This window comes from Xylaria bambusicola, assembly GCF_022495145.1.
Source record: "Xylaria bambusicola strain CBS 139988 unplaced genomic scaffold F5B22scaffold_58, whole genome shotgun sequence".
In the NCBI taxonomy this organism is placed as follows: domain Eukaryota; kingdom Fungi; phylum Ascomycota; class Sordariomycetes; order Xylariales; family Xylariaceae; genus Xylaria; species Xylaria bambusicola.
This window is the reverse complement of record NW_025953611.1, coordinates 15,580-41,732: the sequence shown is the minus strand read 5'-3', so window position 1 is coordinate 41,732 and position 26,153 is coordinate 15,580. Positions and strand designations below refer to the sequence as shown.

General features: G+C 48.0%; 10 protein-coding genes across 10 annotated transcripts; 4 read left to right on the top strand and 6 right to left on the bottom strand.

Moving 5' to 3' along the window:
* Positions 1 to 396: 396 nt before the first annotated feature.
* Positions 397 to 2,282, bottom strand: F5B22DRAFT_623943 (GroES-like protein). The gene is made up of 5 exons (XM_047976089.1): positions 1,791 to 2,282; positions 974 to 1,688; positions 786 to 849; positions 659 to 710; positions 397 to 606 (listed from the first exon to the last, which is right to left on the bottom strand). Exons 1-5 carry the CDS (start codon positions 1,922 to 1,924, stop codon positions 504 to 506), a joined length of 1,068 nt encoding a protein of 355 aa, XP_047826597.1. The 5' UTR covers positions 1,925 to 2,282; the 3' UTR covers positions 397 to 503.
* A 1,085-nt stretch (positions 2,283 to 3,367) lies between these two features.
* Positions 3,368 to 5,174, bottom strand: F5B22DRAFT_650748 (uncharacterized protein; the record flags this gene model as incomplete). Its single annotated transcript, XM_047979360.1, has 3 exons — positions 3,368 to 4,600; positions 4,657 to 5,052; positions 5,106 to 5,174. 3 exons carry the CDS (start codon positions 5,172 to 5,174, stop codon positions 3,368 to 3,370), a joined length of 1,698 nt encoding a protein of 565 aa, XP_047826596.1.
* Positions 5,175 to 6,012: 838 nt separating this feature from the next.
* Positions 6,013 to 6,956, top strand: F5B22DRAFT_623938 (uncharacterized protein). The gene is made up of 2 exons (XM_047976088.1): positions 6,013 to 6,644; positions 6,698 to 6,956. The coding sequence occupies exon 1, from the start codon at positions 6,211 to 6,213 to the stop codon at positions 6,493 to 6,495; it is 285 nt and encodes a 94-aa protein (XP_047826595.1). The 5' UTR covers positions 6,013 to 6,210; the 3' UTR covers positions 6,496 to 6,644; positions 6,698 to 6,956.
* A 7,293-nt stretch (positions 6,957 to 14,249) lies between these two features.
* Positions 14,250 to 15,633, bottom strand: F5B22DRAFT_450700 (RecQ mediated genome instability protein Rmi1). The gene is made up of 2 exons (XM_047971959.1): positions 14,420 to 15,633; positions 14,250 to 14,299 (listed from the first exon to the last, which is right to left on the bottom strand). The coding sequence occupies exon 1, from the start codon at positions 15,335 to 15,337 to the stop codon at positions 14,561 to 14,563; it is 777 nt and encodes a 258-aa protein (XP_047826594.1). The 5' UTR covers positions 15,338 to 15,633; the 3' UTR covers positions 14,250 to 14,299; positions 14,420 to 14,560.
* A 129-nt stretch (positions 15,634 to 15,762) lies between these two features.
* On the top strand, positions 15,763 to 17,622 carry F5B22DRAFT_623924 (Vps51/Vps67-domain-containing protein). Its single transcript, XM_047976087.1, has 2 exons — positions 15,763 to 16,388; positions 16,488 to 17,622. Exons 1-2 carry the CDS (start codon positions 15,909 to 15,911, stop codon positions 16,911 to 16,913), a joined length of 906 nt encoding a protein of 301 aa, XP_047826593.1. The 5' UTR covers positions 15,763 to 15,908; the 3' UTR covers positions 16,914 to 17,622.
* F5B22DRAFT_639237 (GTP cyclohydrolase 1 type 2/Nif3) lies at positions 17,161 to 18,452 on the bottom strand (the record flags this gene model as incomplete). The annotated part of the gene is made up of 4 exons (XM_047977688.1): positions 17,161 to 17,837; positions 17,894 to 18,028; positions 18,093 to 18,136; positions 18,193 to 18,452. 4 exons carry the CDS (start codon positions 18,450 to 18,452, stop codon positions 17,161 to 17,163), a joined length of 1,116 nt encoding a protein of 371 aa, XP_047826592.1.
* Positions 18,453 to 19,238: 786 nt separating this feature from the next.
* F5B22DRAFT_450613 (bola domain-containing protein) lies at positions 19,239 to 20,551 on the top strand. Its single transcript, XM_047971958.1, has 2 exons — positions 19,239 to 19,630; positions 19,732 to 20,551. Exons 1-2 carry the CDS (start codon positions 19,537 to 19,539, stop codon positions 19,983 to 19,985), a joined length of 348 nt encoding a protein of 115 aa, XP_047826591.1. The 5' UTR covers positions 19,239 to 19,536; the 3' UTR covers positions 19,986 to 20,551.
* On the bottom strand, positions 20,476 to 23,283 carry F5B22DRAFT_450587 (Adaptor protein complex beta subunit). Its single transcript, XM_047971957.1, has 4 exons — positions 22,724 to 23,283; positions 22,017 to 22,654; positions 21,219 to 21,964; positions 20,476 to 21,165 (listed from the first exon to the last, which is right to left on the bottom strand). Exons 1-4 carry the CDS (start codon positions 22,951 to 22,953, stop codon positions 20,578 to 20,580), a joined length of 2,202 nt encoding a protein of 733 aa, XP_047826590.1. The 5' UTR covers positions 22,954 to 23,283; the 3' UTR covers positions 20,476 to 20,577.
* Positions 23,284 to 23,438: 155 nt separating this feature from the next.
* On the top strand, positions 23,439 to 23,941 carry F5B22DRAFT_450554 (uncharacterized protein). Its single transcript, XM_047971956.1, has 2 exons — positions 23,439 to 23,555; positions 23,645 to 23,941. Exons 1-2 carry the CDS (start codon positions 23,553 to 23,555, stop codon positions 23,876 to 23,878), a joined length of 237 nt encoding a protein of 78 aa, XP_047826589.1. The 5' UTR covers positions 23,439 to 23,552; the 3' UTR covers positions 23,879 to 23,941.
* Positions 23,942 to 23,993: 52 nt separating this feature from the next.
* On the bottom strand, positions 23,994 to 25,521 carry F5B22DRAFT_650741 (uncharacterized protein; the record flags this gene model as incomplete). Its single annotated transcript, XM_047979359.1, has 2 exons — positions 23,994 to 25,259; positions 25,330 to 25,521. 2 exons carry the CDS (start codon positions 25,519 to 25,521, stop codon positions 23,994 to 23,996), a joined length of 1,458 nt encoding a protein of 485 aa, XP_047826588.1.
* Positions 25,522 to 26,153: the final 632 nt, after the last annotated feature.

The following is a 26,153-nucleotide window of genomic DNA, read 5'->3' as shown; positions in this document are numbered from 1 at the left end:
TTCGATATGGTCTATTAGAGGGCCGGGGAAAGATAATGGTTATGTATTTAGTCCTTTTTGGCTATGGTTGATGTAATATGTATAAGACAATTTGACATCGCCTGCGTAAGCGCTTGACCCTGGTGAATGAATGGCTAGCTAGCTGGGGACCTGGTCGACTGTCTGAAACTTTTGTAATAGACTTCGGTTTAATGGCTATGAAACCTCTTCCAGCAAAATAACGACCTGGGTCATTAGAGATATCTAGGCCTCAATGTATAAGTGAGGTATGCTTCGGGGATACAGTCCTAGTATCTTCTTTTGATAACTGCATAGCTTGAAACCTGGCAATAACCTTACTGAGCCAGGATCTCCCTTACCTGATCAAGTCTGTGACTAATCATTACCTCTTTTTTTTTTTTTTTTTTTTTTTTTTTTTTAATTTTCCCTTGTTTGTACCGAAATGTGATTAACACCTATGAGAGTATAGTGCGCACCTTCCAACTTGCCACCCAAAGTTCCAACTACTTCTCAGCATCAAAAATCACCTTCTGTACCTTCATAGAGTCAAAAATCTCGTAGCCCTCGACCGCTTGACTGAGCGGCATGACTGTTTCGGTCATGAAACTATATACGTTAGTATGTACCAATCAGGAGGTGGTTATGGATTCTAACTTACTCGAATACATGCTGCTTCTTTTCAAGTAGTCGAAGAGCTTGTGGGAAGATGCCTATATAATCGTTTGTCAGCTTCATGAAGCACCTTGTGAGTGTATTTCTTCTCAGCAAAGAAAATGAGTACTTACTTCGGACTGGGCATCGTCCCATCTGAATCTTAAGATTCTTCCCATATGCTTGATTGCCACTCCACTACATAACACGGCGTAAGTCACTGCTATGCCAGACGCAACATGTGAACATTACAGGGTGGCCCGACGATCGTTTTGCTCCAAAAGCCGTAACAATAAGCGAGAACTTGTAGCGAACAACTTACAGGGATGACGCCATTATGTACACCCACGCTCGAAATCGTGCCCCAAGGGCGCAGAAGTTGAAAAGCCGACTCCAGCGCTGAGCTGTGTCCGACGACTTCGATCACGACATCGGCTCCGCGCCCACCCGTCAGCTCCTTCACGCGCGCAGCAAGCCCATCTCCGTTTTCCAGGTAATTCCACGGCTCAGCCCCGATACTCTTAGCCCTGTCCAAGCGGGAGGGGACCCCATCGACGGCCAAGATAGCCTTAGGCGCGTATTCCAACGCGGCGACGAGAGCGCAGAGTCCAACAGGGCCGCAGCCGATCAATACCACCACACTATCCGCCACATCCTCAGCTCTGAGCTGCCCCAGCGCATTCGACGCCGCGAAGTACCCCGTGGGCAGAATGTCGGCCATGAGGCAAAGCTTAAGCTCTTCGATGCCGGCAGGGGCCTTGACTACGGTGGAGTCGGCGAGCGGTACCCGCACATACTCTGCCTGACCGCCGTCGAGCAAGGGACACCCGAAGAGCAGGCATTTCTCGCAGCGCGAAGAGAAGCCGCGCTTGCAGTAGAAGCACTCGCCGCAGCTCACTGTAAACGGGCAGACGACGGAGTCGCCGGGCTGCACAGACGTGACTTCTGACCCGATCTGGTGGACGGTTCCGGTGAACTCGTGGCCCATGATGAAGCCGGTCGCAGATGCTTGATGGCCCCTGAATACATGCAGTTCACTGTGGGGAAAGACCGTCAGTTAGGTGTATGACCGTCTGCTTGCCATTGAAGCTGGGCTCGAGAACACAACTTGCAATCAACAATCGATCGGAAACGTTTACCTTCCGCACAGCGCAGTATAGCGCACCTTGATGATGATGTCCCTGGGGTCCTGGATAGTCGGGATCGGCCTCTCCTCAACAGCGACATCCCTGACGCCCTTCAGAACCACTGCGCGCATCGTATCTTGTGCCATTGCTAGAGCCGACTAAAAATCGAAGTGGAGAGTCCGAATTATCTTCGTCAAGCCTTTCGGGTATACGTAAGGCAATACACTAGGATTTATGTGTGTTTGAAAACGATAGTAATAGTGAATCTAGAAGGTCACAGTGCATATTCCTCGTATGAAACGATGACGAAAAACACACGATGCTCTTCGGGATGTGGCATGCTTCTCTTACGTCTCGGATTGGCCTGCCGACGCCTACACTAACGGCGGGCGCTCTTCGTAGATTGGGGTCGCGTCTCATTCGCTGTGCGGAGAAGCTCGGTAACTTGAAGCGCGTTACTCGCAGCATTTAACACCGGCGATGTATCGATCCCTCATTCTTGGTGTAACAATTCTGGGTTGCACACATTCCTATTGAGCGTAATGATCGCAGAAAGCAATAGCACCCCTACGACTAATAGGTACTCATGTTCATTGAATTTTTGTCAGGCCTGGAATTTCTACGCACTAGTCGCAATCGCCTACCGGCTCTGTCAGCATTAAACGCAACGTCAACTCGTTGTCCTCAATTCGTCCGATAAGGCCCGGTGAATAAATTCAACTATGAGGCTATCGATACTTAGTTGATGGGCGTACGCCCAAGTTGAGGTATCGTTGATATAACCCTCACTAGAAACGAAAGAGCGACAACTAGCATGGCGGGGACTCAGGTATGCAATCTACCGGAGTTGCTACACATAATTTCCATGTGCCAGAGCCGTTGCCATATAGCTGAATCATGAGCCATTTGGATTGAGGCTACTCAATATTGCGTTAAGTATGCGTGCTTCTTTGGCCTTGCTCCCAGAGTAGATCATTGCATTTTAGAACCCCGACTGCCCTATTCATATGATCTAGTATGAGTAGATGGCTGTATGAACGCTTGAGTTTCATCAGTTAGCTCTGCTTCTGCAGTACCCAATGCTATAACACTGACAAGTCGTAGTCTCTAATGTCTCAGAGTTACCTTTGAAGCAGAGCCGCAGCCACAGCTGTTGGCGAGACCGCTGGGTCGTACATGTACCCACAAGACTCGACAGTCCTAGCCTGAGTGGACGTGAAGTCAATATGGCCTGATGCGCTCAATATGTGAGAATTTAGCTACTCTGGTCACGAAGTGCACTTAGAATGAACATATAACGGACAGCTAGACACGTCCCCAATGCCTTTGGGAAATTTATCACGTAGTCAATGCTCACCACGTTAAGCACATCAATCAAGAAATCCAAAAATCTATAACAGTTCATTGCCGTAGCCACTCATCTTGGCTTTGCGTTCTCGTTATCGTACACCTTTTATCAGTACCTGCTCAACTCACAACCTCTCCGCCATCCTCGTTGCGAGCTAGCGCTAACCGATTTTGAATATCCACTTGACTCATGTCGATGGATGTTGACGTGTTCATTAGTACTGGACCTATAGATGAAGGCCTCATTGGGAGAAGGCCAATCTCTTTGGAGATGGACCAAGGAGAGCATTGTTGTTCTTTCGTTTGAGTGTTTTCTTATGTTCCTTCAGGATTTTATCAACTGTACTCTTCAGGATCTTAAGAAGCGTCTTTTCCGCATAATTGATAAGTATGTTGTGGATGAGCGTGCATAATCCATCTCTCGTATATGGTTTTTTTTCTTGACGGTAATGAAGGTTATTGTGTAAGAATTCCAGCCCACTATCATCTCCATTACTGACAGGAACAGCCCAGTGAACTCGGACAATGGCTTCTTCTTCATTGATAGCGACTGAGAATACGCGAACATCCTTGAAGAAGACGTCATCTTGTTTAGCTCTGCTCATCCATGCGTAGATGTTGAACAGAGCTTGGCTAGCACTGTGCAAATTCTTCAAGATCGCAGACTCGATGTCTGCAGTCGCCTTCTTTGCCTCTATGAATATAAACGGAAAACATCGTTGTGTATTTCCATCTGGGTTCATACAAGGCTGAAGCTCCGGAGGGATAGGAGCAGACTTGGAAAAGGAGTCTGTGCCAACTAGAGAGGCAAATTCGAAGAATATGGCAAGGTCTGGCTGAGGGTCGGCGATAATATCTAATAAGCCATTCGTCGAGGGCAGCGGACAAATCTCCTGGTTCCATTGCCCTTCAAAGTTATAGTTGAACACAGGCTTCAGATGACAACGATCAATGATCGACATCATAACCATTCTTTGGAAGGCGACCTTGTTCGATGATGACTTGCAATAATCGAGGTCGTTCTTAAAATTCTCGCTGGTTATGGCCCCTAACCGCATAGCTGCCCTCCACTCGTTTATCTCCTTGCATAGTTCCTCGATTGCATCCCAACTGTCGTCATCATCGTTCGCTAGTTTGGTTTTACGCTCAAAGTTTTTCATGCTTTGGAGTAACGGTTCAGTTTTCTTAAACGAAATCTTCATCCGTTTCTCTACCAAGTGCTCCCTGAACTCGGCAGTCCATTCATCTTCATTGGCTTCAATGACCTCCACTTGGCGAGTTCGTAGAGCCTCTGGGGTCACCTTTTTGGTCCTTGGGTTCCATGCTAAGATCGGCGATGTTCTTCGAGTTGTTGGGGAGTATTCAGTTTGAGTTGGAATGTTGCTCACGTCGGTTACGCTCCGATACGAATTAGTTTCACATGGGTCTACCGCTATTGTCCTTACGTCTTCGAGCCAAGTCTCCAGTTTCTCTTTCTAATTTCATATATTAGTGGGTTTAAAATACGTATAGCATAGTAGAAATAACATACGACGTAAAGTTTTGATCTTTTGCTGTCTTTATTTGGATTCGGCTGTGAAATACCCCCGCTACAGCTATTTAAGCTTTGGCCCGTTCTAGCATTTGGAAGGGACTGGGTCTGTTCAGATAAATCAGGAACAATAGGGGTTTCAGCATGCAGCGTCTTCTTCTTCTGTATTCTCTGGGTTTGACGTGCCGGAGCTTGTTGTGAGTCGGATGCGAGAGATGACGATAGGGGCAATGGGTCATGGCCATCCGGGGGGTTAAGGCTCAGCGGTCTAAAGAGGAGAGGACATGGTACAGGAGAAGAGATCGGTGCGAACCTAACCGACTTCACAGGCTTGACTAGTAGAGCAGACACCAAAGCGGCAGGAGGAGGGCCTAAGGTTGGAGGCAGATATTCAAACTATAACATATCTTCAGCCGCTAATTTCCCTCGAGTTAGAGATGGTTCATTACCGGTGAAACGTATCTTTTATTTTCCAACGTATTGGCCGCCAGTTCTCTAGATTTGCCTTTTCGAGGCATTAAGATGGATTTGAAACAGAGAAACTGATGAGGGGCCTGTAAAATCTTACGACTATGGAGCTCAGAGCCAGATAGTCAGTAAGAAGGGTTTATGTTGCACAAGATAACCAACCCCGCGCAGGCTAGATCGATGTTGGTAGCGTAATTGCGCGGCTTCGTACAATGTGTACTTTCGTATATCAGCTACGTTAACAGGTGGCGAGCTGAGCTTCATCGACTACAAAGGAGGTTGTGTTTAGGTGTACTTCTTTTTTCTGAGATAATTAAGGATGGTGGACTTTTTACCGAGATGCTACGTTTTATAGTCATAGTTCTCATCCCTTAATATCGGGAAGAACTTCGGCAGGGGGGCCGCGTGCTGTTTGCTTTGTACAATCACTACAGCTACAAAAAGCGCTGTATTGTATGAGGTTTTATCCCTTACATTAGAATAGGCTAGTGATTTGCCACACTCAAGTGGAGAATATAAGTACCGTTAGACTCCCATCCATTTAAACCGCAAATGCCCTATATTAACACATGTAAATATTAAATGTCGTCATACAGTTTGAAGAAAACCGATTCCTCTAGAGAATACATAGAAAGATGGTTATAAATTAGCATATTCTATCCTCATCCGACAGGCGATGCAATGAACCTATGGCCACCCGAGTGATAATCTATCAAATCACTAACCTCCTCAGTGCTGTAGCTGTCAATAATCTAAAATCTATTGCGTAAAGGCTTATGTAAGCCAGAGCACAAAGAGCTTTCAGTTGCATATCAATTGCACAGTACAATGGGACATAATGATTGTACAAAGGCTTTGTTGTCTCACGTCACAAGCAGACGACTACATTTCGTAACCACGCCTGAACAGACTTGGGCAATCATATCGGTTTGCACTGTTTCACTAAAACTACTACCATCGCTACTCAGGGTAGCAAGATAAACATCAGTGAAGCAGCAAATATCAACGTAAACAGAAGATCAACACCCCGGGATACTATGGACTATACGTTCTTCCGGCCTTTTCACGGGACTACTCCTTCGGGATATGCTGGTGTCGAACCCGGGTCTGTGGAGCCTAAAATCGAAGCCTCTAGAAACAAAGTTGGCTAGTACTGAGGCTCAAGCCCGGTCGGTTGGACGACTAAGTCTTTTCATAGTAGTAAGTCTTCCTACAGTTCTCCTGCTAAGATTTAACCAAGTCCACCGTGTCAATTATAATCAGCGATCATTCGTCGACAAGAAGTACTCATTTCATATCTCTATTTATTACCCCATGTCTTTTCTGTTTTCCTTTCATTTTTCATTTCCAGAGTTTGTCTTGTCTGCCTAACCCCCGCCCGGTAGCATATAATTCTTCAACAAATCTTATGTCACTCGCTTAGCTCAATTATAAAGCAATTCCAAAGTCGCTGCAGCCAAATGATCTTCTTTTAGTCATTACGCATCTGTATCCGTAAGAACTAGGTGATTGGTTCAAGCCTAGGTTGGGATCAGTGACACAATCTCATCGATGGCGTAATCATGTACAGAACCTCTCCTTATTCGCAAAATGCTAAATCTATTATTTCTTCGTTGCCCTTTTATGTAGTATGGCGTATTCTGTAACTCTGAATAATCACTCTATTCTAGGAGTGATGGTGATGGCTTTATAAATTTACAATCAAACTTGCTAACAAACAACAACTGGCGGTCATTTCAAAGCTTGTGAGCCTGTCTGCGCAAGTCGTAAAGAATTGTGGAGCGTTACATCTCTGCGAGGAACTACGGAAGTATGTATATTATATTCCACAGAGCGCAGCGTCTAGTTGATTAGAGAAGCCGCTGTCCATTATTCATTATTCGTTTATTTCAATTTATTTCATCACAGGTAGATGGATGGGTGGATGAACCACCCCTGCTCCATGCGTCAAAATCTGACATGCAGAAGTACGCAGACATAACAAGGTTAAGGCAGAGATTGTCGGAAATATACAGGGGGATTGATGCTTGGCAAGAGGAAATAGGTACGTAGGTGTTTACGGTAGGATCTGCTGGTAAGGCGACTAGAGAAAGCGGATGAGACGGCTTGTCCAAGCGAAGCGCGTCGTGTATCGTGATTGCAAATTCGCGAGAATCTTGCGTCTTCCGACTCTTTCAACGACACAAGTGAAGATGGGTGACAGCACTAATCTCGCTTCTGCAGATCAAGAGTTTCTAGAATTCCTCACCGCCATACTGGCCACCCATGCAGTACCAGGCAAGCGGTAAGGAGGTTGGCAGACAGCGTCACATCAAGATGCGCAGGAGATTGTTTGTTCATGCATTTCCTTGCGAGCACGTGTGTGGGAGGGATACTCGTGCGGGATATTTGACCAATCGGTAGGAAGACCATGGAGACTCACCCTGCTCATTCCCTCTCCCATGCACGGGACTTGTCTGCAGAGCTACGCTATATACACTAACTACCAGAGCGATCGTATAAACTAGTGTTTGCCTCGTCTGCTCTCTCCAACCACGCGTTACAGGGAACCGTATCGTGTTCCGCCCTGGTGAGTGGATTTTGAACACATGCAAGACAGGCATACAGCGCCTAGCTACTTATGTTGCATTGGCTAATGTTGGGTACCAAGTTAGCGTCGACTCCGGTAGAAACTGCCACGTACAACCGTTAGTTTATACTATTCCTTTGCAGTTAGTGGAGAATTAAGGATGTTGATATGCTCCTATGTACCTCAACGACGCTACAAGTACTCGTACAAATCTGTACAAGGTGTGTGAGAGATGCCAGTCAGCGTCCCTTGATCTCTTCTGGCCGATTGCGTGCTCTAACCAGAAGCTCGCTATCTCCATAGAAGGAGCCGTAGGTAGTACTTACATGATCGTTGCGCAGGCATGTGTGCCCATAATCTCGGCTCAGTCATGTGGGAAGTCAGTCTGCAGGCCGTCCGTCCAAACACTGCATGCCTCGGAGTTGATTATTCTTGTTCAGTTTACGTTTATCCTCCTAGTCGCGTATTTAACCCACTTGTTCAATGTTTCGCACAATAATGGTTTTGTTTAACCTGCTCTTTCAATCAATCAAATGGCAAGTTCATTAATATCATTGCTTGAGTCGTGATGAAATGAAGCTCGGATTTGATGTCCGCGCCCCTCGTTAACACTCTACACACCATCTACTGCCCTTTTCACACATAATCTAAGTAGGTAGTTGTATTGGGCATTCAAAACCAGCAAGGATTAAAGCCTCTTCGCTAATGTGAATCTACAGCGGGAATCGGTCGCTCCTTTGGCGCTATTTATTCCCTGCAGCACTGAACCAGAAATTGTATGGGGTGGGTTTTGATCGTCCTAATGGCTGGGCGCTCGGGTCCTACAATAGCTGGGGAAGGGAACATTGGGCGGGCCGGAGGGATTAGCGACAGGGTCGCCACGTGTTTTCCATCTCTCTCCGGCCAGTGTATCCTAGACGCCCACTAACCGGGGGTTGGAGAACTAGTATGATATGTGATGCAATTAATGGTCGTTACTGTAGGACTTGGTAGGACTTTCGTTAGTACGTCACCTACGGTATGCGCTAATTCATCATGGTTGCAGGATATGTAGAGTAAAATGAACCGAGAACTAGGGATCCATATCTGGAGTCGGTGAGTTGGATTTAGGTCTGCAAACCCTGCGGTCTTCAGCCTATTGAGCGATGCACCACGGCTGACTGGGTGAAAACGAAGGGAAAAAGCTACGATTTGTGTTTGAGAGGCGCTAGGCTGTAAAGCTCACATTGAACAGCAACAGCAATCATTGGAATAAATGATGTTTGATTCGTTGGATAAATTGGACTGCATTCTCGGTGAGGAACATTACCTCCGACGACCTGGGAGCGCGATTCACCGTTACAACATGTGATAAAGGACACAAACAATACTTCAAAAGGCGGTAAGTAATTAATGGAATTGTGTTGAGTGCAAGCTAGTGTAAAGTGTTTCAGAACACCTATTTCGGGCGTTGTGAACTTGCGCATGTGGCCTTTCTACGCTATCCCCCATCTCTGAGGAGTATCAACATGCTCGCCGGTTTGGAGATTGGGAAAACGACTGTCAAGGATTGATTAGAGAGATGCCCCTAGCTGGGACGCCAAGAGACTGTTGAGCCTCAATAAAAGGAGACCATTAGTAACTATATAAATTGTCATACAGTGAAATTAAGGCTCCATACAGCTGACGATTCCGGCAATAACAGAAATCCGAAAATAACGTAAAGCATGATTGCGGGTTTAGTGTATGAGTACGGACTCGTAAGCTCGTCGCGGTGAAGCCGCGGCACAGCTGCATTATAGTTTGCCTTATATAGGTGGAATCGAACCATTTCCCACGAATGAGAGAGGCCGAAGAAACAGAATATCGGCTGCCAATCACATCGAATACAGATATCCTGTCACAGGACTCAAAACGAGGGATGGGCAGTGCTCCAAGACCATTGTTAATACGACAAATCCATTGACTTGCCTGAATAATACAATAGGTACTTATTTCGCGGGGATTGTAGGGGTGAGTACCCATGATGATGCTTGACCGCTCTCACTTTCTCGACATGGTCACCACGTGTTGTGTCAAATACCCCTGAACATGCAGGCTGGCAGCAGGCTCTGCCCCATTGTTTTCCTGAAGAAGAAGGGACGGGCAGAGACTGGGTTTCGTGACCCTTACACCATCGTTAATGTAGATCTTCCTATCGTCTGTCTCGCGATGTGGAGCAAGTACGCGTTTCCAGCGGGTGATCTTGTACATGTCTACATGTAACGAACATTAGCTTGTTTATGCTATGTCGTGCCGATGCAGGGTTGGCTAGTACTTGCGTTTTATCTACGGTCGGTATAACCCTACCTAATATGCCGAGCAGCAGGCAACAGAACCTTGACTTATTACAAAATGTGGTGGCGTAAGGTCTCGCTGAATCTTGCCACGATTCTGGGGTAATGGTAGGTTGATTTTACCGTGCCTGGCATAGGTAGGTCGGTAAACTGAGTGCAAATTCTTGTACATGATGAAGCAGTAGCAACAGCAGCGTGGCTACGATAGGCTGAGTGTTTGGCTCCTCAATGATACAACACACAAAACCCATCTTTGCTTTTCGTCTCCGCCACGAAATCGTAGTGCTTATGCGAGACTTATCGTGGTGTGCTGTGCCATCAGTACCTGCGGATTTCTTGATCGCAACTTCGATTGAAGAGTCTACATGCGGTGAGATAATGGGAGGGGGGTTTCAGCGCGCAGCCATTGTTTATTCCCCCCCCCCGCGCATTCATGTATGAACCAAACGGTGGAGAAGGTTCATGGCGTGCATTTGTTCCTCAACCCTCACCGACTTTCGATAATGCCAGACTAGTGAAGCTTTTTCCACATGTAGGCAGCCTTGGAGGGTGGGAGAGGTTCATTTACTGACGGCAGGAAGCGATACAACTGATGTTTGAGTTGATGCGACAGCGAGTCGAGAGGTAGATAGGTAATGCTATGCGTCGCGGGCGGTGAGAGATAGATAGCACATGACACAGATTATGGCTTAGATAGGCAGGTGATTCATCATGATGTTTGAACGATTCTCCTCGTTTGACGCGACCGTGTAGCTACACGCATTGCCTTGTGTTGCATCACTCCGGTAGTCCAGGCAGTCCAAACTGGGAGGGTGTCCTGGGCTTTCGGTACAAGGACCCTGCCCAAGCAGGTCAATCCTTGCATTCGCCCACCCACTCACTGGTTCTGTTTCGCTAGGCATTGCTTAGCGAGAGCGAATCTTGGAGACTAACGGGCCCCTACTACTGCGTCTTCCTCGCGAGGACTGGATCATTTCATTGTCCGCTGTTGCATCGCAATAAGTAAGGCGCTTGTTCACCGACCTACGTAGGCGTGGTCGTTGATATAATCTTTCTTTAGCAATACTTGGCGGCGTGGGTTCGAGACTACCTAAGACATGGGACGGACCACGGGGCTAGTAGACTTGGTGGATGCGGTCCATCACTAAGTCAGTGGATCACGGATCGTGAACAACCCTTGTCTTACAACTAAGATCGCCTCCTCTTTTTGGTCGTTAATGTTGTGCGTAGCCCACAGTACCAGGTAATCTTACGAGATTCTGCTAAGTCCGCGATACCTAGATGTGGTGAGAAATGTATCCCGGTAGCATGGGACGCGGCAGGTTAATTAGTGCTGAGATGACAGCGTGCGACGGCCGGATGTGACAATCCGTCTGGAATAGCGCTGTGCGATGTAGTACCACTGTAGGGCTGTTGTGCGGAGATAATCATTGTAGGTAGTTCACCTAGACCTAACAAATGCTGAACATGGGCCGCGGCGCCTATGATACAACAGGTGTTCCCGAACCTCTATTTCTCGTGGCCATAGAGCAGCACAAGACAGATTGTAAGCCTGTTATCACTCTGCATTGAATTACGCATCAAATAACGGTCCCCTGACGATATCCGAACCATAATTTTGAAAGGAGCAGCAACTTTGGATATCGTGTATCGTGTAAATATATTGGCGTATACTGAATTGAAGAAATAAGTCACCCATATCGGTACATGTTAACTCCGGCCCTGCCTTGGGACATTAAAACTCCAACCTCACTAAACTCAATACCACCTCTGGCAACCTTCCATCGTATCACATCTTATCGGGTTCTCGTGCCGCAATCATCATGTCGCTGGCTATGCCTAGCGGGTGTATCGTCGTCGCTTGTTGACTAGTAAGCGTTGCAAATGCTGGCTATCGTACATGTTGAAAAGTCGTTGATATTTTATGTACTGCTATTCGTCTTGGCGTCGGAAGGGGAGAGGATGGTGCCAATCATGGCAACCTGGTTTTGGATGTCTTTTGCATGATCTTCGCCTGATGTTAAGTGGATTAAGCGGTCGGTAACATGTTCATTCCGTAGCTGTGTGGCGCCAGAGATCCGCCAATTCTGCCACAGAGCCCTCTCCGCCCTGGTACCACTCGGCTTGTACCTGTAGGTACCATCAAATTATTATACTAGGAATGAAAAAATGCAGCGTCAAGTAACATACGGTCCTGATGCGCAACCGGCGTTATTTAGATCCTTAGACGAATTCAGGCTAGCCATTGTGGTTGCGAAGAGACGAAGTAAGGTATTGCGTATTAAAAAGTGCTAATATAATCTTGAATGTAGGCCGGCGGCGCAATATTAGGTGTAGAATCGACAATTGAACGAGTGACAAGAAAGAACTCAGAACTCGCTGCACGAAATAAGCAACACCGGTGAGTTCCTCATTCAACACTGGGTAAACCAGGCAATGAATCCACAATTGCTTAGGAAAGAATCATGGAAAAGCTGGCAAAATGCCGAGAGACCCAGGAGATGACCTCGGGGATGTAGGTGTTTAAATAAGGACGGTGGGCGTGGTTGACTTGCTATTGTGTTCTTAAACTGAGACATCCATACCTCGGCTTAGCTGGTCCTCTATGAAGTTACTATAGACGATTGACTGCTGGGACTCCTTGTCTAGTATAGTGACTAGGCATGAGGGATGGGTGGGCTGGCTGGCCGTAGCAAGATGTCAAGATACCTCAAGTGAACAAGTACAGAATATCTAGGTACAGCCCTAAATTCCTTACCTAGGTATGACTGGGACTATGGGCTACCCTGGCGTGCGTCAACTCTCAGGGGTACCTGGAAGTTGCCGAGTGGACGACGTGGGTATCTGGGCTAAATGGTTGGATGAACGAACCTTACCCAAGATGCCGGTACGCTCGTGATGACACGTTAAAGCTAGGCTCATTGCGGCAATATGGTGTCGAGTATTCTGGCTGGTTGCCTTTCGAGATGCTTATACACCGCAAGAAACTCGCTAGGCGAACTAGAGGGAGAGGGGTGGAGGGGTAGAACAATTTGGGGTCCGAACGGATCAAGGCGACCCATTAAGGCAGCGACAGAACGTGCCCTAAGAGCTACTCAGTACGTAGGAATGTCAATCTTCTCGAGATGTATCTTGCCCCATTGTGTTGCATAGCCAAGATGCGACTCCCTGTTCAAAAGAAGCATAATCCGTCTGCTTGGCATCTCGTGTTATCTACCTCTGACACCAGTCAACCCTGCATCAACATGTGTAAATATTGTGACATTTTAGTACCGCTACCTAGTAGCGGTGATTCGAATGTAGACGCTCGTTTAGACCTTTTCTGAAACGTGTAAGGCTGGGTAAGACATGCAGAACACCTAATCTGGCCCGGCAAAGATCGGGGCAGTTGACACATCGTATCAAGGGAAACGGCCAGATCTTCAAAGTGCAAGCCCGATAAGATATGTAGGCTGTATTGAGTCAAATAGTCGTCTTCCAATTCTTACGACATCGGTGGCATCCCAATTGTTTCAGAACTTAGCGAATTGGGCCGATGATACCTCAAAAGTCATTGTGGTTGGTTGAAGAGGAGCCACAGGTGCTCATGCTTGTCCATTCGTCTATAGCGAGGTTGGTTGTTCCATAGAGTATGTGCCCTTGACAATCACTGTACATGCGTGATGAAAGAACGGAGACCTTGTTGATACCAAAGAGTTGGTCTTGACATGTGATGGCAGGATGTAATGCAAGACGGGAATGCTGCAGGTATGATACACGGCGGACATCACGTAGACGTACGTGATGCTGACCTAGGTGAGCGGTCAAACGTTGCTGGCACTGGGGAGTCGGATCGATAACGATAACGATCCTTCAAGTTCAAGTACATGCGCCAGCTAATTTTAATATGTGGCGTTTTCGCTTCAATCTTGAACCGGACACTATACTAGATCCGCTGAAGCAGAGCGGCCAACAGCAGCTGAGCAATAAACGTTCGAGAGTGCTGCCGTAGGTGGGCAGCTCGCCGGTTGTTCTAGACGCAGCCCAGTAAGAGCTTTGCATATATACTTCTTCTATTGATCCCCGGCTAGGACAAGGGCAGGTGAGAGTGAAACTATGCCCACAAGAAGGAGCCGATTCTAGAAGGGTAGTCGATGGCATTTAGTTGCATTCGCCGGCGTGGCAGATGATATGGTGTCACCAATGTTGGGTTAGGATAAAGTGTATAAGATGCTCTGCTCAATGGCTTTCCGTGTTGAGAGCTGTTTGGCGAAAGATGCGACTCGGGGACTGATGGGTTTCAGTGTGCTACCTAAGCCGCTCGCGTCAGCTTATTCTAAGCTACCTTACTTCGTATAGTATGGGACATTCGAGTTTCGATATCCTGTCATATTGCATTATTGGTGTTCGAGCAGTGAGAGAAAACACATACACAGTGCGCGGTCCACGAGGGGTTATCTAGAGTCTAGACTGAGTCCGCCTGTATGGATAGGTTAGATAATTGGCCACACGACTGGCAAATTACGGTCTCATGTGTTCACAAGACGCCTAATCCCAACAAGAATGGGAGCGACTATATTGTATTCCGGGAATCAGCCCCGACTGCTTCTCGGAGCCTGGTTAGACGGCCCTCTATCCAGTCTTTCTGCCAAGCCTCGACCTTGCCACCTAGTATTGTGCAAGTGGTCGTATCGAAAAGGACAGTGCCTCGGGCGAGTATGGCACCCCTCCTCAGCATGATCTTTTCACCTATATTGAGACTGCCGATACCAATCTTGTCAATGCGCTTTAGCTCTAGTCCATATAATTTCTGTCCCTTACAATCTTGTAGTATTAATCGATGCGTGGAGCTCTTGGTGGCAGCATTAGCAGTGTTGACCGACGCTGCTGAGGCGCCTCGTAATCCCGATCGTTCAACACCATTATTGGTGGTTTGGGTAGCCTGGCCATCGAGAGAAAACTCGTCTTCCTCGTTTCCAGTGGGAAGACGTATGATCTCTCGGCCTCTGGTTTGTTCCCCTCTCGCAATGGCCTCAAGCTCCTCAACTTGCTCCCACTTACTCTTGGACAGATTCTCAATGTCGAGCACCTGCACCGGTATGTCCCACGTAAGCTTGACCTCTTTAACTTCGGGATTGCTCGCGTTAGATGGGAATGCGAGCGATGGCGAGTCAAAGAGAGCAGGGTTAGTCAAATCAGCTGCCAGGAAACGAGTTTTCACAGTGGCGATGAGAGCTGGTAAGGGAGGTAATGGACTGCGATTGGGCATGGCAGATTGAATCCAGGAGATAGAGGGAGAGGGTAGTCCCTGGCTTTGAAGACCAGAGCGGATTTGTGCGGCCAAGTCCATTTGGAGGTATTTAATCAACGAGGTGTCGGAAAGGGAAGAATACACTCATGATCGACAGTCGTTCAGCTAGATGAAACCCAAGAATTCTGCAAATAGATCAATGGACCTGGAAATGTGCCTACATAGCGATGAGATTCTTCTTCGATATTAGAATAGCCAAAAGACGGAAGACTTCCACAGGCGAGTACAGGTATGAGCAATCGTGAAGCTCAAGTTGGATAAGCTAGCGCCACAGTGGCTTAGCATTCTACAACGGGCACTGTAAGCTCACCTGCCCATAGAGGTAGTTATAGTGGCAGTTAGCTTAAACTCCGCTAGGTTAGGTGCCTACCTAGCCTCAGAGTAGTAGGTACCTAGGTAGTTGCAGGGGTCTGTTTGATAGGTACCTATGTAGATTATCGCGTGAGGTAACATTACCTACCATACCTTCGCCATACTATGTAGTGACCAGTATGAAGTTATCACAAGAGAGGCATTCGGAAACAACTTGACTCTAACCAGTTTCATAATCAAGTTATCCTGCGTGATTCCTGTTAGTTTTCACCCAGTCACCGACTCTAGATAATCCGCAATGTCTACGATTGCTAGTCCTCGTGAACCACGGCGTCTCAACTCCTTGACCACACCGACATCGTCCGCGCGTCCTAGCCTTGACAGCACTCGTTCGCCTGTGTCATCCCCAAACCCCAACAGCTCCCTAGCTGCCCCAAATGCAAACCCTAGGAGAAGCCGAGCTGCATTGCGCGAATACTATAACCTACGAAAAGGAGCTGGCGCTGGAACCGCGACACCACCTCAGGTCGAGGTAACGGATGCTACCGGTGGATCGGGACTTCTCGAGCACTCGGAAGTCCCCCCAAGCGAAATAGATAAGGAAGGCTTCGATGCCGACGCGTTTGTCAAGAAAGCCCTTGCAGAGAATGGCATGCAGGACCTGCTGCGATTATACACTCGTGTATTGGGGGAGACACGGGCCCTCGACGCTGAGAAGAAAGCCCTAGTGTATGATAATTATAGTAAACTGATCACTGCCACTGAAACAATACGAAAGGTTCGTGCCAGATTTACTATACCACGAACGGACCCTTCCGCTCTAGGGCAGAAGCTATATTGGTACATTTCCACTAGTTCGGATGTTAACGATTGGTAGATGCGTACAAACATGGACCCCTTAAACCCGATGGCGTCAACACTTGATCCCGCGATCGCAAAAATATACAGTCAAGCTTCCGAAATACGAGACTCGCTTCGAAAATCACTACCAGAGCCCACAGAAGCCACGAGGGCTGAGGATGAGGCCCGCCAAAGAAGAATCCGGACCCGACTGTTAGCTATCGAAGTTCTAGACACGCCTGACAAACTACGCGCGCTCGTGGCCGAAGGTCGATTGGAAGATGCGAGAGAAGCCTGGAAAATGCCCAAGAAGCTGCTGCTTGTCTGGAAAGAGCAGGGTTTTGGAGGCGGTGACGTCGACGAATGTATAACAGACGGGGAGGCCGCCATCCGCGGCGAGGCTAGTAAAGGAAACTGGCGAGAGCGTCGCAGCCCTGATATCCAGAGTAATCCTGAAGACTGATTCAAGTCTAAACTGAGTATTTCGAATCCGTCCACGCATATGATATAGGAGACGGTACCTCAACGTTGGCCAATGCGCAACATCGCTACTGACGATCACGATCACGATCTCTGGGTCCAACAACACCAATCTCAAATTCTATGCATCCTAACTGCACGAAGGATTTAATTGATGTTTTCATCTACATCTAAGTCTACTTAATTGCGAGGAGGCATCACAAATTCCCGACAACCGCTCTGTTGAATGCTCAAGCTAGACCTCGAACATCGATGATGTCGAATGGATCTTTATCCGCGCTACTCGTGAGCACAACCGCGTTCCCGTGACCGAATTCCTTAAGTCGAGCCTCCAGCTGTGGCTTGAGTCTCTGTTCTAGGAACTTTCTCTCCGAGTTGCTGTGAAAACATGTGACCACAATCTGGCCGAGTTGCGTATGTCGGAGTGCATAATGATGAGCCATTTCGCCTGTCACTAGCACTTGGGCGTCAGTATTCTTCAGCACATCTGCCCCCGATCCAGCGCAAACCGCGATCTTGGTGATGACTTGAGTCTTTGTAAGATCACTCAATGTCGGAGGAAGGGCTACCATTAGGTATTTCTGTCCGCCGATACCGATAGAGAGTCGTTTTAGCAGAGTCTGAAGTGTGATGGACTGGCTCAACTCAAACGCACGACCATACCCGACTTGTTGGCCTTGAAGGCTTTGAGGCAGTGGTCGGGATATGGGCTCGGCAACCGTCCTCCTTACTTCTTTATCGGTATCGACCAAAATATCACATAGCCAATCGTTCAAACCTCCTACGGCAGCATCAACAGCTGTATGTGGGCAGTACACCGATATACCTGCCGCTATCAATCGAAGAAGCTGGGCTTGCATTGGATCCTTGGTGGTCAAAGATTTTAACGGCTTGAAAATAACGGGGTCTACAGTTTGTTGTTAAGAAGTGACTTGAAAGGGCAATAGGCATAGAGGAGCTTACGATAGCACACAATAACACTTGCCCCCTTTTCCAGGGCTTCATCCACAACAGGTTTTGTCAGATCGTTAGTGAGCAATACCGTTGGCGTTGAATTGCTTGCTCGACCCGGGAAAGATGGAGCTTGATCTAAAAGTACTATAATTTGCGTCAATGTCAACACCTCATACTACTACTCTAGTGGGAGCAGGTGTTCACATACAGCCCGTGTTATCCCATGACTTATCAGCTAACTCCTCGGGATACCTTCTCCTCAGTCAAACATTATTCATTCAAAAACGCAAACGGTATAGTCAGCTCACAATTCTTTCATGGCCTGAACCACTGCATCACTGAAAGATGGGGAGTTGGCCATCGTAGCAATGCTCCTAACACCTAAGGTCGTTGTTGTCGAGATTCTTGCGAAATGACCCGTAGTCCGCGCTACACTATGCGGATGCCAAAGATGAGATCTGGCGCTGATGTGATGAGTCGCAAACGCAGCAGTGTTGATGGGTTTTGGTTTTAGGATGGGTAGATGTATTTTAAGTCTCAGAAGAGGAAGTTTTCGTGGAGTCAACATCTCATTTGGCACATCGTATTCCGATTAAGTACATAAATATGTCCATGTCCAGTGCGGCGACCAATGAATATGTATTATTGATGATTGAGATGGCTCCTCTTACAAGAGCCAACCAAGTAAAAAGAAGAAGAGTGACGCAAAAACTGGACCCCGAGTAACATGGCAAGCAAGCTTCAGCCACATTTAGTCTTGGCTTTCCCCCACTACTAGCAGAGAGCTAGCTACCTTGGCTCGCATGATGGTCTAAACAGTATCACATAAACGAAAAAAAACTGTAAAAAACTGGAAAAAACGTACAACACCGAGGATTCGCTGGTCGTCACCGACCCAACTACTAATTCGGCGCTCACCGGCTTATCTAAGGGGGAGCGGACGGGACCCCGAGTTCTCCAGTGGCTATGGTCGTACGTAACAGCTTTGGCAAATACGTTGAATTATATTCCTGCCTTTCAAGGTAGTCTGTGAGTCTCGATTAGTCATGAGATTGACAATAGGTTATCATAGATGTTATCGAATAGAAGAAGGGAATCTCTCCGAGGAGGACATGACTACCGCTGTTACCGCATATTACTACCTAAGTAGTAAGTGTTTGCTGATAATTGAGCAGCCTTGGGAGAAGATATCGGAGCGAGAGCTTGTGGAAAGATGGTGATAGTGCCAAGAACTAACTACCTACCTTAGGTATATATAATAATAATATGCGTAGAGAGTAGGTGGGCTAAACACGGCGATCGAAACTTGAATGAACGGAGCTTCTACCCTTCGCTCTACCATATGAATAATCGAGCTAACTACATAATAATGGGACTTTGAACTGTTTTCTATCAATTATTGATGATAGGTATGGCACCTATGCATTGATCTGTGCATGTAAGTGCTTGAAGCAAGGCCCCACCATAGGTTACCTACCTACCCCGCTACAACCACCCGCTACATCATCGCGGGGCGCATACAGCGAGATCGCAACAACGCTTACACATCAAATCAGAAGCAATTACCTACCTGCGGAAAAGAACAGCAGTAAAACTAATCGAATCCTATAAATCTCCAAAAAGACAATCCATACCATCAGGAAGAAAATACCATGGCCAGCACAACATCCATAACAGAAGAATCGCTAAAGACCGCCCTGACAGAGCGTCTCAAAGCAACCCATGTCGAAGTAACCGACATGTCAGGTAAGTCGCATTCCACATCCCACAATGATCGTAACCACATACACCAAATCCCCCAAGAACCATCCCTCCCTCGCGCTAATATCCAAAAACAACAAAAACAGGCGGCTGCGGCCAATCCTTCACCTCCCTAATCGTATCCCCCCTATTCGCCGGCCAAAGCAGTCTGAAGCGACACCGCGCCGTCAACGCGGCGCTGCGCGACGAGATCGCCGCCATCCACGCCTGGAGCGCGAAATGCCAGACGCCCGAGGAATGGGAGAAGGCGCGCGCGCCGTCTACGCAGGAGGGTAGCGGCGAGCCGCATCCACCGCTGGACGGCACGGTGGGGGGTAAGGTGGACGGGGTGAATGCTTGAAGGAGGAAAGAGGATGGATGGATGAAGGGAAGAAATGAGATGAGGAATGCAGGGAGAAAGGAAATACCAGTAATGAGCAAATAAACGCCGAGCCGAGAGTGGGAGGATATGGTAAGGGCATATATCCAGGGGATGAATGAATCGACAGGCAAAATCTGCCCTGACAAGCTGGATCTAGGATTTTCGGGGCCACGGCACAGCAGAGCCGCCCCTACATACCAAAGGCTACGGGAATCACAAAATAGCGCACAGAGAGAGGGAAATCCAGACACGGAACGAGCGAGACTGCCAATTCCACAGTTTTTGTATCTATAGATCGGATTAGGCATATCAGCGTTCGGCTCTTCAATCCCCATAATGTTGAACTTGAAGTTAATTGCAACCACCATGTATGTCTTAGGTACGATAATAAAACCCGTGTTTTTTCGTTTCCGTCAACGAAAGGGGAAATACTATTCGCCTTTTGCTCCAACAAACTGCCCTGCCCTGCCCACCCTTCACGGAGCCAAAATATTTATCCCTGTGTACATATACCTCCGTCGAGGCGCCGTGGGTTCTCGTCTACCTTAAGAGAGTTTTGCCCCCCAATCAACTAAAAGAGACCTAGCAGGTCATCATTAGCATTCTTCTTCTGATCTGGGTTGCCGTGGCCAAGCTGCGCGGAAGCAGGTGGGGGCTGGCTTGATCCGCCCAAGTCCAGCCCGGCGAATCCATTCATCATATCGTTCGCGCCGCTAGGACCCATGTCATTATTCTGGGCTGGGGCCGGCGCATCGAATAAGCCCATCATATCAGCCATGCTGGATTGGCCGGCAGCGTTTGCGGGGCTAGCCACGCGCTCCGGCGTAGCACTCGCCGAGTTCTGCTCTTGTGAGGCCGGGGCAGCACCGTCAAAGTCAATATCCAGTAGGTTCTCGATATTATTTTGCGCGGGTGCGCCGTTCTGAGCAGCCGCAACCGAGGCAGCAATGGGGTTTTCGGCTGCGTTTTGCCGCTGTTCTTGAATAGCTGCGCGCTGGATTTCGTCGGCGCCGAAACGGCCTTTGCCAACAAATGACTCTGGGGGCTTGTGGTAAACAGATGCCAAAGTAGACAGCTCGGCTAGCAGCTGCTCTAGCAATGCTGGCGGTAAACTGGTCATGGTTGTGGAGATAGCCGGCTTTTGCGATAGAATGATGTTCTATACTTGGTCAGCTTTTGTGTCAAGGTTATTCAAGGTGTAGAATTTTGTACCTTAGCCACCTCCAGGTCCCCAGACAAGAGGCGCCAATAAACATAGGCTCGATCCCGAATATCAGGGTTGTCATTTTCGGCTGTTGCCGCCTGCAAGACCTTTTGTACTAAGCCTTGGTTGTTGCTTGGCTTCTTTAAGAACAGCTTGACAACCGCAGTTAGAATCTGCAACTGCGTCTGTGTGAACTCCTCCATGAACCCATCAACAAAGCTTGCCAGGATCTCGTCGGCATTGTTGATCTTTTCCGCATATTCGCCAACAATCCATATCAACGCACCGCGCGCATCTGGTTCATCCAGCTCGTCGATATGGTTGCAAAGGGTTGGTATGACACCCTCATACCCAGGATATTTCCGCAAAATATCTTTAATCACTACAATCACCTCTTGAACCACGTAGTTGACTTTCGTGGCAATCAGATCCAACAGCGCGTTGACGCACTTCTCGCTCGCGCTCTCGATTTTGATAGCGACTTGACCTATGGCCTTGACCGCTCTCCGTACGAAATCCATATCAACTTCCAAGGCATATTCTTTCAACTCCGCTAGTAATTGTTCATAATTCTTATCGTTCGCTATCCTGACCATAATCTCAAGTTTCTCTAGCTTGACATATGGGGGGTCGTTGTATTTGCAAAAGAACACGCGTAATTCTTTGCTGAGGATATCAGGTTTAGCTTGCAGAAGCAGATCGATATTCCGAAGAGCAACATATTGAACCTCGGGCGCAGAAGCCACCAGTGTGACTACGATCTTTCATCAGTACTCAGGACAGTAGCAAAGCAAATTTCAACTCACCTAAAGGTGGTGCCATCTTCTTCAAGTACTGCCGCACAAGATCAGGGTTAATAAGCTTCATATGACTGAAAACCACCTTGACAGCAGCAAGCACGACGCTCGGATTAACGTGTTGAAACTGCGGTGTTACTCTTTCGCAAATGTGTTCGGATTCTTTGACGTCTTGAGGGGGGTAGTTGGCTAGTGTTGAGAGGATGGTGACGCGACCCCATTCAGTACACTCATTCAACGCCATCAACAGCTTTTTCAGTGTCTGCGGTGTTATGACCAATGCCCTCGTCTCCGGTGCTGTCTCGGCAATCTCAGCTAGTGCTTGTACGGAGTTTGCCACTACCATTGGGTTAGAGTCCCCAATCAGTTCCTGTAACGTCTCGAGGAAGCCGTTCTCGATGCACATGGTCGGGTTCAAGTCGAAAAGTTTGGCGACGCAAATTGCTGCCGTCTTTCGTACGTAAGGCGACTCATCTCGTAATGTTTTCCGCAAGGGTTCCTCCATGTAATCCACCATTTTGTCTACCCTAATGCACCCCATCGTCCGAACCGCGAGCGCTCTTATGAGGGGGTTTGGATCTTCAGAGTCTTGGACAAACGTATTGACGGCAAGAATGCACAAGTCAGGATGTGATTTCGCATAGTTCCTTTTCCTCGTGTCAGCTTGAACAGCAATAGGGCATACTGAATCGCCTCGCGGCCGAAGTGGCACTCACATCAGATACAAGTAGACCAACTTCTTTTGATCCAGGTCCGCTGTGGCAATATTCTTCAAGACATCAGGGAAGAGCTGAGATACATCCTTGCCCAAGGTCATGGCCATGATAGTCTTTTGAATACTCTCTTTCCGCTCCCAGGCATATTGAGACACCAGCCCAGCCCTCAGTTCAAATGTCTCGCCCTTTCTCGGCGGTGCAAAAGCACCTCTAATGCGGTTGACCGCCATGATGTAGTGATTGCTGGAACTCGATGCAGGTACTTATAGAAGCTGGACAAAAGGGGGTTCGTTCAGTTGGTAGATTGGCGGACTGGGAGAATCGGGGGTGCCCTTCCAGGGCTTAGCGTGAGAACATCCAATATCACAACGTCGGCTTCGTGTTGGTAGGCTTTAGAGTAGTAGGGAATGGCAGCGTGGACCGAAGGTGTCTAAATAACGTCGAGATAGTGATGTGGTCGGAAAGGGACTTGTATGGTCGGTCAATTGGCGACGTGGATCCTGGACTAGCATCGGGTAGTTCAAGGTTGTTGCGGTATGGCTCCGTTGGCAGCTTCTAGGCAGCCACAGTTGAGGCTGGAGGAGGTTCTGTCTTGAACTTTAGGAGCTACTGTACCTAGGTAGGTACCTCTAGGTACTTCTAGGTACCTCCTTAGGTAACCATTCAGGCTCACCTTACCTATGTGCCTCAGCCACACTACACGCTCTCCTACCTAAGTGAACCGCTCAAGCTCACAGGCATTGACGTCTCAGTCCGATATTTTAAGAGGACGCCTGGTTCTGAATGATTACATAAGGGATTTGCCGTGCTGTCGCCAGTTCGAATAGATATGGTAAGTAAAGCTTAAAACCCCTCTAGCTACCTGGAGCTTTGGCTCCGGTGAATCTTCTCATCTCATCTCATCTCATCTCATGAAAATAGGCCAGCTTCCCAAATCTCCGACGACTCTTCATCGATGCCAGGTCGGACGACGAAGAACGAGAAGTGTCACGGCGCGCTGTAAGTACTCAGTTTTATCACCGCTTCTTGACATTCATTAAGCATCAAAGATGGCTACTCGGAACTGACATAGCCCAGTTCTACAATGCCGTCTTGTTCATGGGGTCGGTCGCGGTTTTTAGTTTGATAGCTCAGCGCATGAATGCTACAAAATAGCGAAACGTTAAGAACGCCGTGACCACGATACCATCCATAACGTACTTTGAACCATGGCACACCCAACCAAATAAAAACCATTTTCATTAAACCCACCAACCATTGACATGACTCCTCATTCCGACTCACTGTCGCTGCCAAGAAATGCAAGGTCCGCCATCCTCTTAGATTTTCGCGAAGCAGCCTTAACCTCGATGTCCTTCTCATCCGTCTCATTTGATTTCTTCTCATCACCATCATGATCATCATCGTCATCTTCATCTGTTTCCTCTTTTAGTGATTTGCGCACCGCTTTGCTGCGTGATGCACGCCCACCGCGGCCTTCGAGTCCCCAAAGCTCGTTCATCTCGTTGACAGCTTCCAACTCGCCTATCAGTTCTCGCCTCTCCTTGATCTCTCTTGCTTTCGCCTCCGAGAAACGGCCATCCATTCCCACATCACGAAGCATGTTTCTGAGATGTCTAATCTTCGCTTTACCGTCACCGCCGTATTTTTTCAGTTCGATGCCCCATATTTTGCGAACTCCGCACTTAACGAGCTGGCCTTGCAGCTTCTTGATCTCTATCTCATCTCCCGTCGCTTCTTTGGACGTAGATTGCTTGGATTTGGGTGCTTCTTTTGCGGCACCCCTGCCCTTTCTTTTCTTTGGGGGCGGTTCGTCGAGTACCGATGACAAAGATGAGTCCGAGTCGTCTACAGTTGGCTTAATTGCACTCTCCTCTGGCTTGGCCTCATCCCCCGAATCTGCGTCTTTGGCGCTTTTATTTTCGTTGCTCTTGTTCATTTCAACATCATCCTCCACGCCCATCTCGTCCTCATTATCTGATTTGACCTTAGTGCGTTTCGTAGTTCGCTTCGTCTTAGCGATAGACTCTTTGCGCTTCGATCGCGATGTCGAAGTTTTAGTATCTTTCTCATCATCCTCTGATTCTCCCAGCTTCTTTGATTTACGCCCACGTTTCTTTGTCGCTTTCGGCTTGTCTTCGAATGAGCTGAGGTCGCTGAGCTCGGATTCCGACTCCTCCTTTTTAGATTTTCGGGTCGCAGTTGGCTTTTTCGATTTCTGGTCCTGCTTTAAGTCTTGTTCTGATAAGTCAAGGTCGCTTAATTCCGAGTCTGACTCCTGCTTCTGTGCAGGCTCTTTCTTAGTTGTCTTAGACTCCACATCCGAATCGCTTAGAGCGCTGAGCGCTGGACTGGAAGACTCTTTCTTTGGCTTAGAGTTCCTGGATGTTGCAGTAGACCCAGCTCTCTTTTGACGCTTCGCGACAGGGGATGGAGATGGCTCGTCGCTCGAGGATCGTTTCACAGCATGCTTGGTATCTTGTTCGGCTTTTGTTTCTCGAATGGAGGACGGGGAGTCGTTTGCCATTAGGTTTTGCTGTATAGAACTCGGTCAATTGAATGGCGCGCGCGAGCTTGTAGAGTGTATTAAAGTAAAGCTAACTTACGACATATTCAGTGATCAACGTCTTGCTGCGAGCTTTCCATTCTGGTGTCACAAAGAAGCCCTTCTCCAGACTGTCCTGTTCTTCGACACGCTGACGAACTGAATTGACGGTCACGGCGCCGGGATCGGCAGAGTACAGTTGGCGCGTAGCCTCTTGAAGGTGTCTTTCCAAGGCTTCTCCGGAGGGCGCCATAACATGAAATCGAGAAATCAACAAAGTGGAATGCAAAATACAGGCGCTGGCAATTTATATGGGGTGAAGGGATGCAGATCTGCGCGTGGAGGGCGGACAGCTTCTTGGATGTCTGTGGGTTCGATGGCACTGGGATCTGACCAGGCTCAGATAACGCGACGCGTTGAATTGTGAGGTGCGGTTTCCAGATCGCGCGGGTGGGTGTTTGGTAATGGAAAGGCAGGTGGGGTCTGACCCGTTCAAGGTTGGTGGGTCGATAATTTTCGGGGGTAAATTGTCTCCCTGTTTGTCTCCTGACAAAGACGAGTGACTAGCTGACACCCGACTCTGTCTCCAGCCAGCTGGCAGTGACTTCTTGGTACTTACACTACTACTTAGGTACACGGTAAAATCAACCACAACAGCATGAATGTGCCTTTATTGAAGACAATTTCAGTATCAAATCTGCTTTCAATTGACATGGTTGATAAAGTACCTGCTGACTCATTCGACCGATGAATGGGCCAATACGAGAACCAGAAGACAAACAAGCCACCACAGCAGTTTCCTCGCTCTGTCTTCCATTCACTCACTCGAACTCCCTGAGCTAATCGTGGGATATTCAAAGATCTGCCTTCCCAGGTCATTCATCA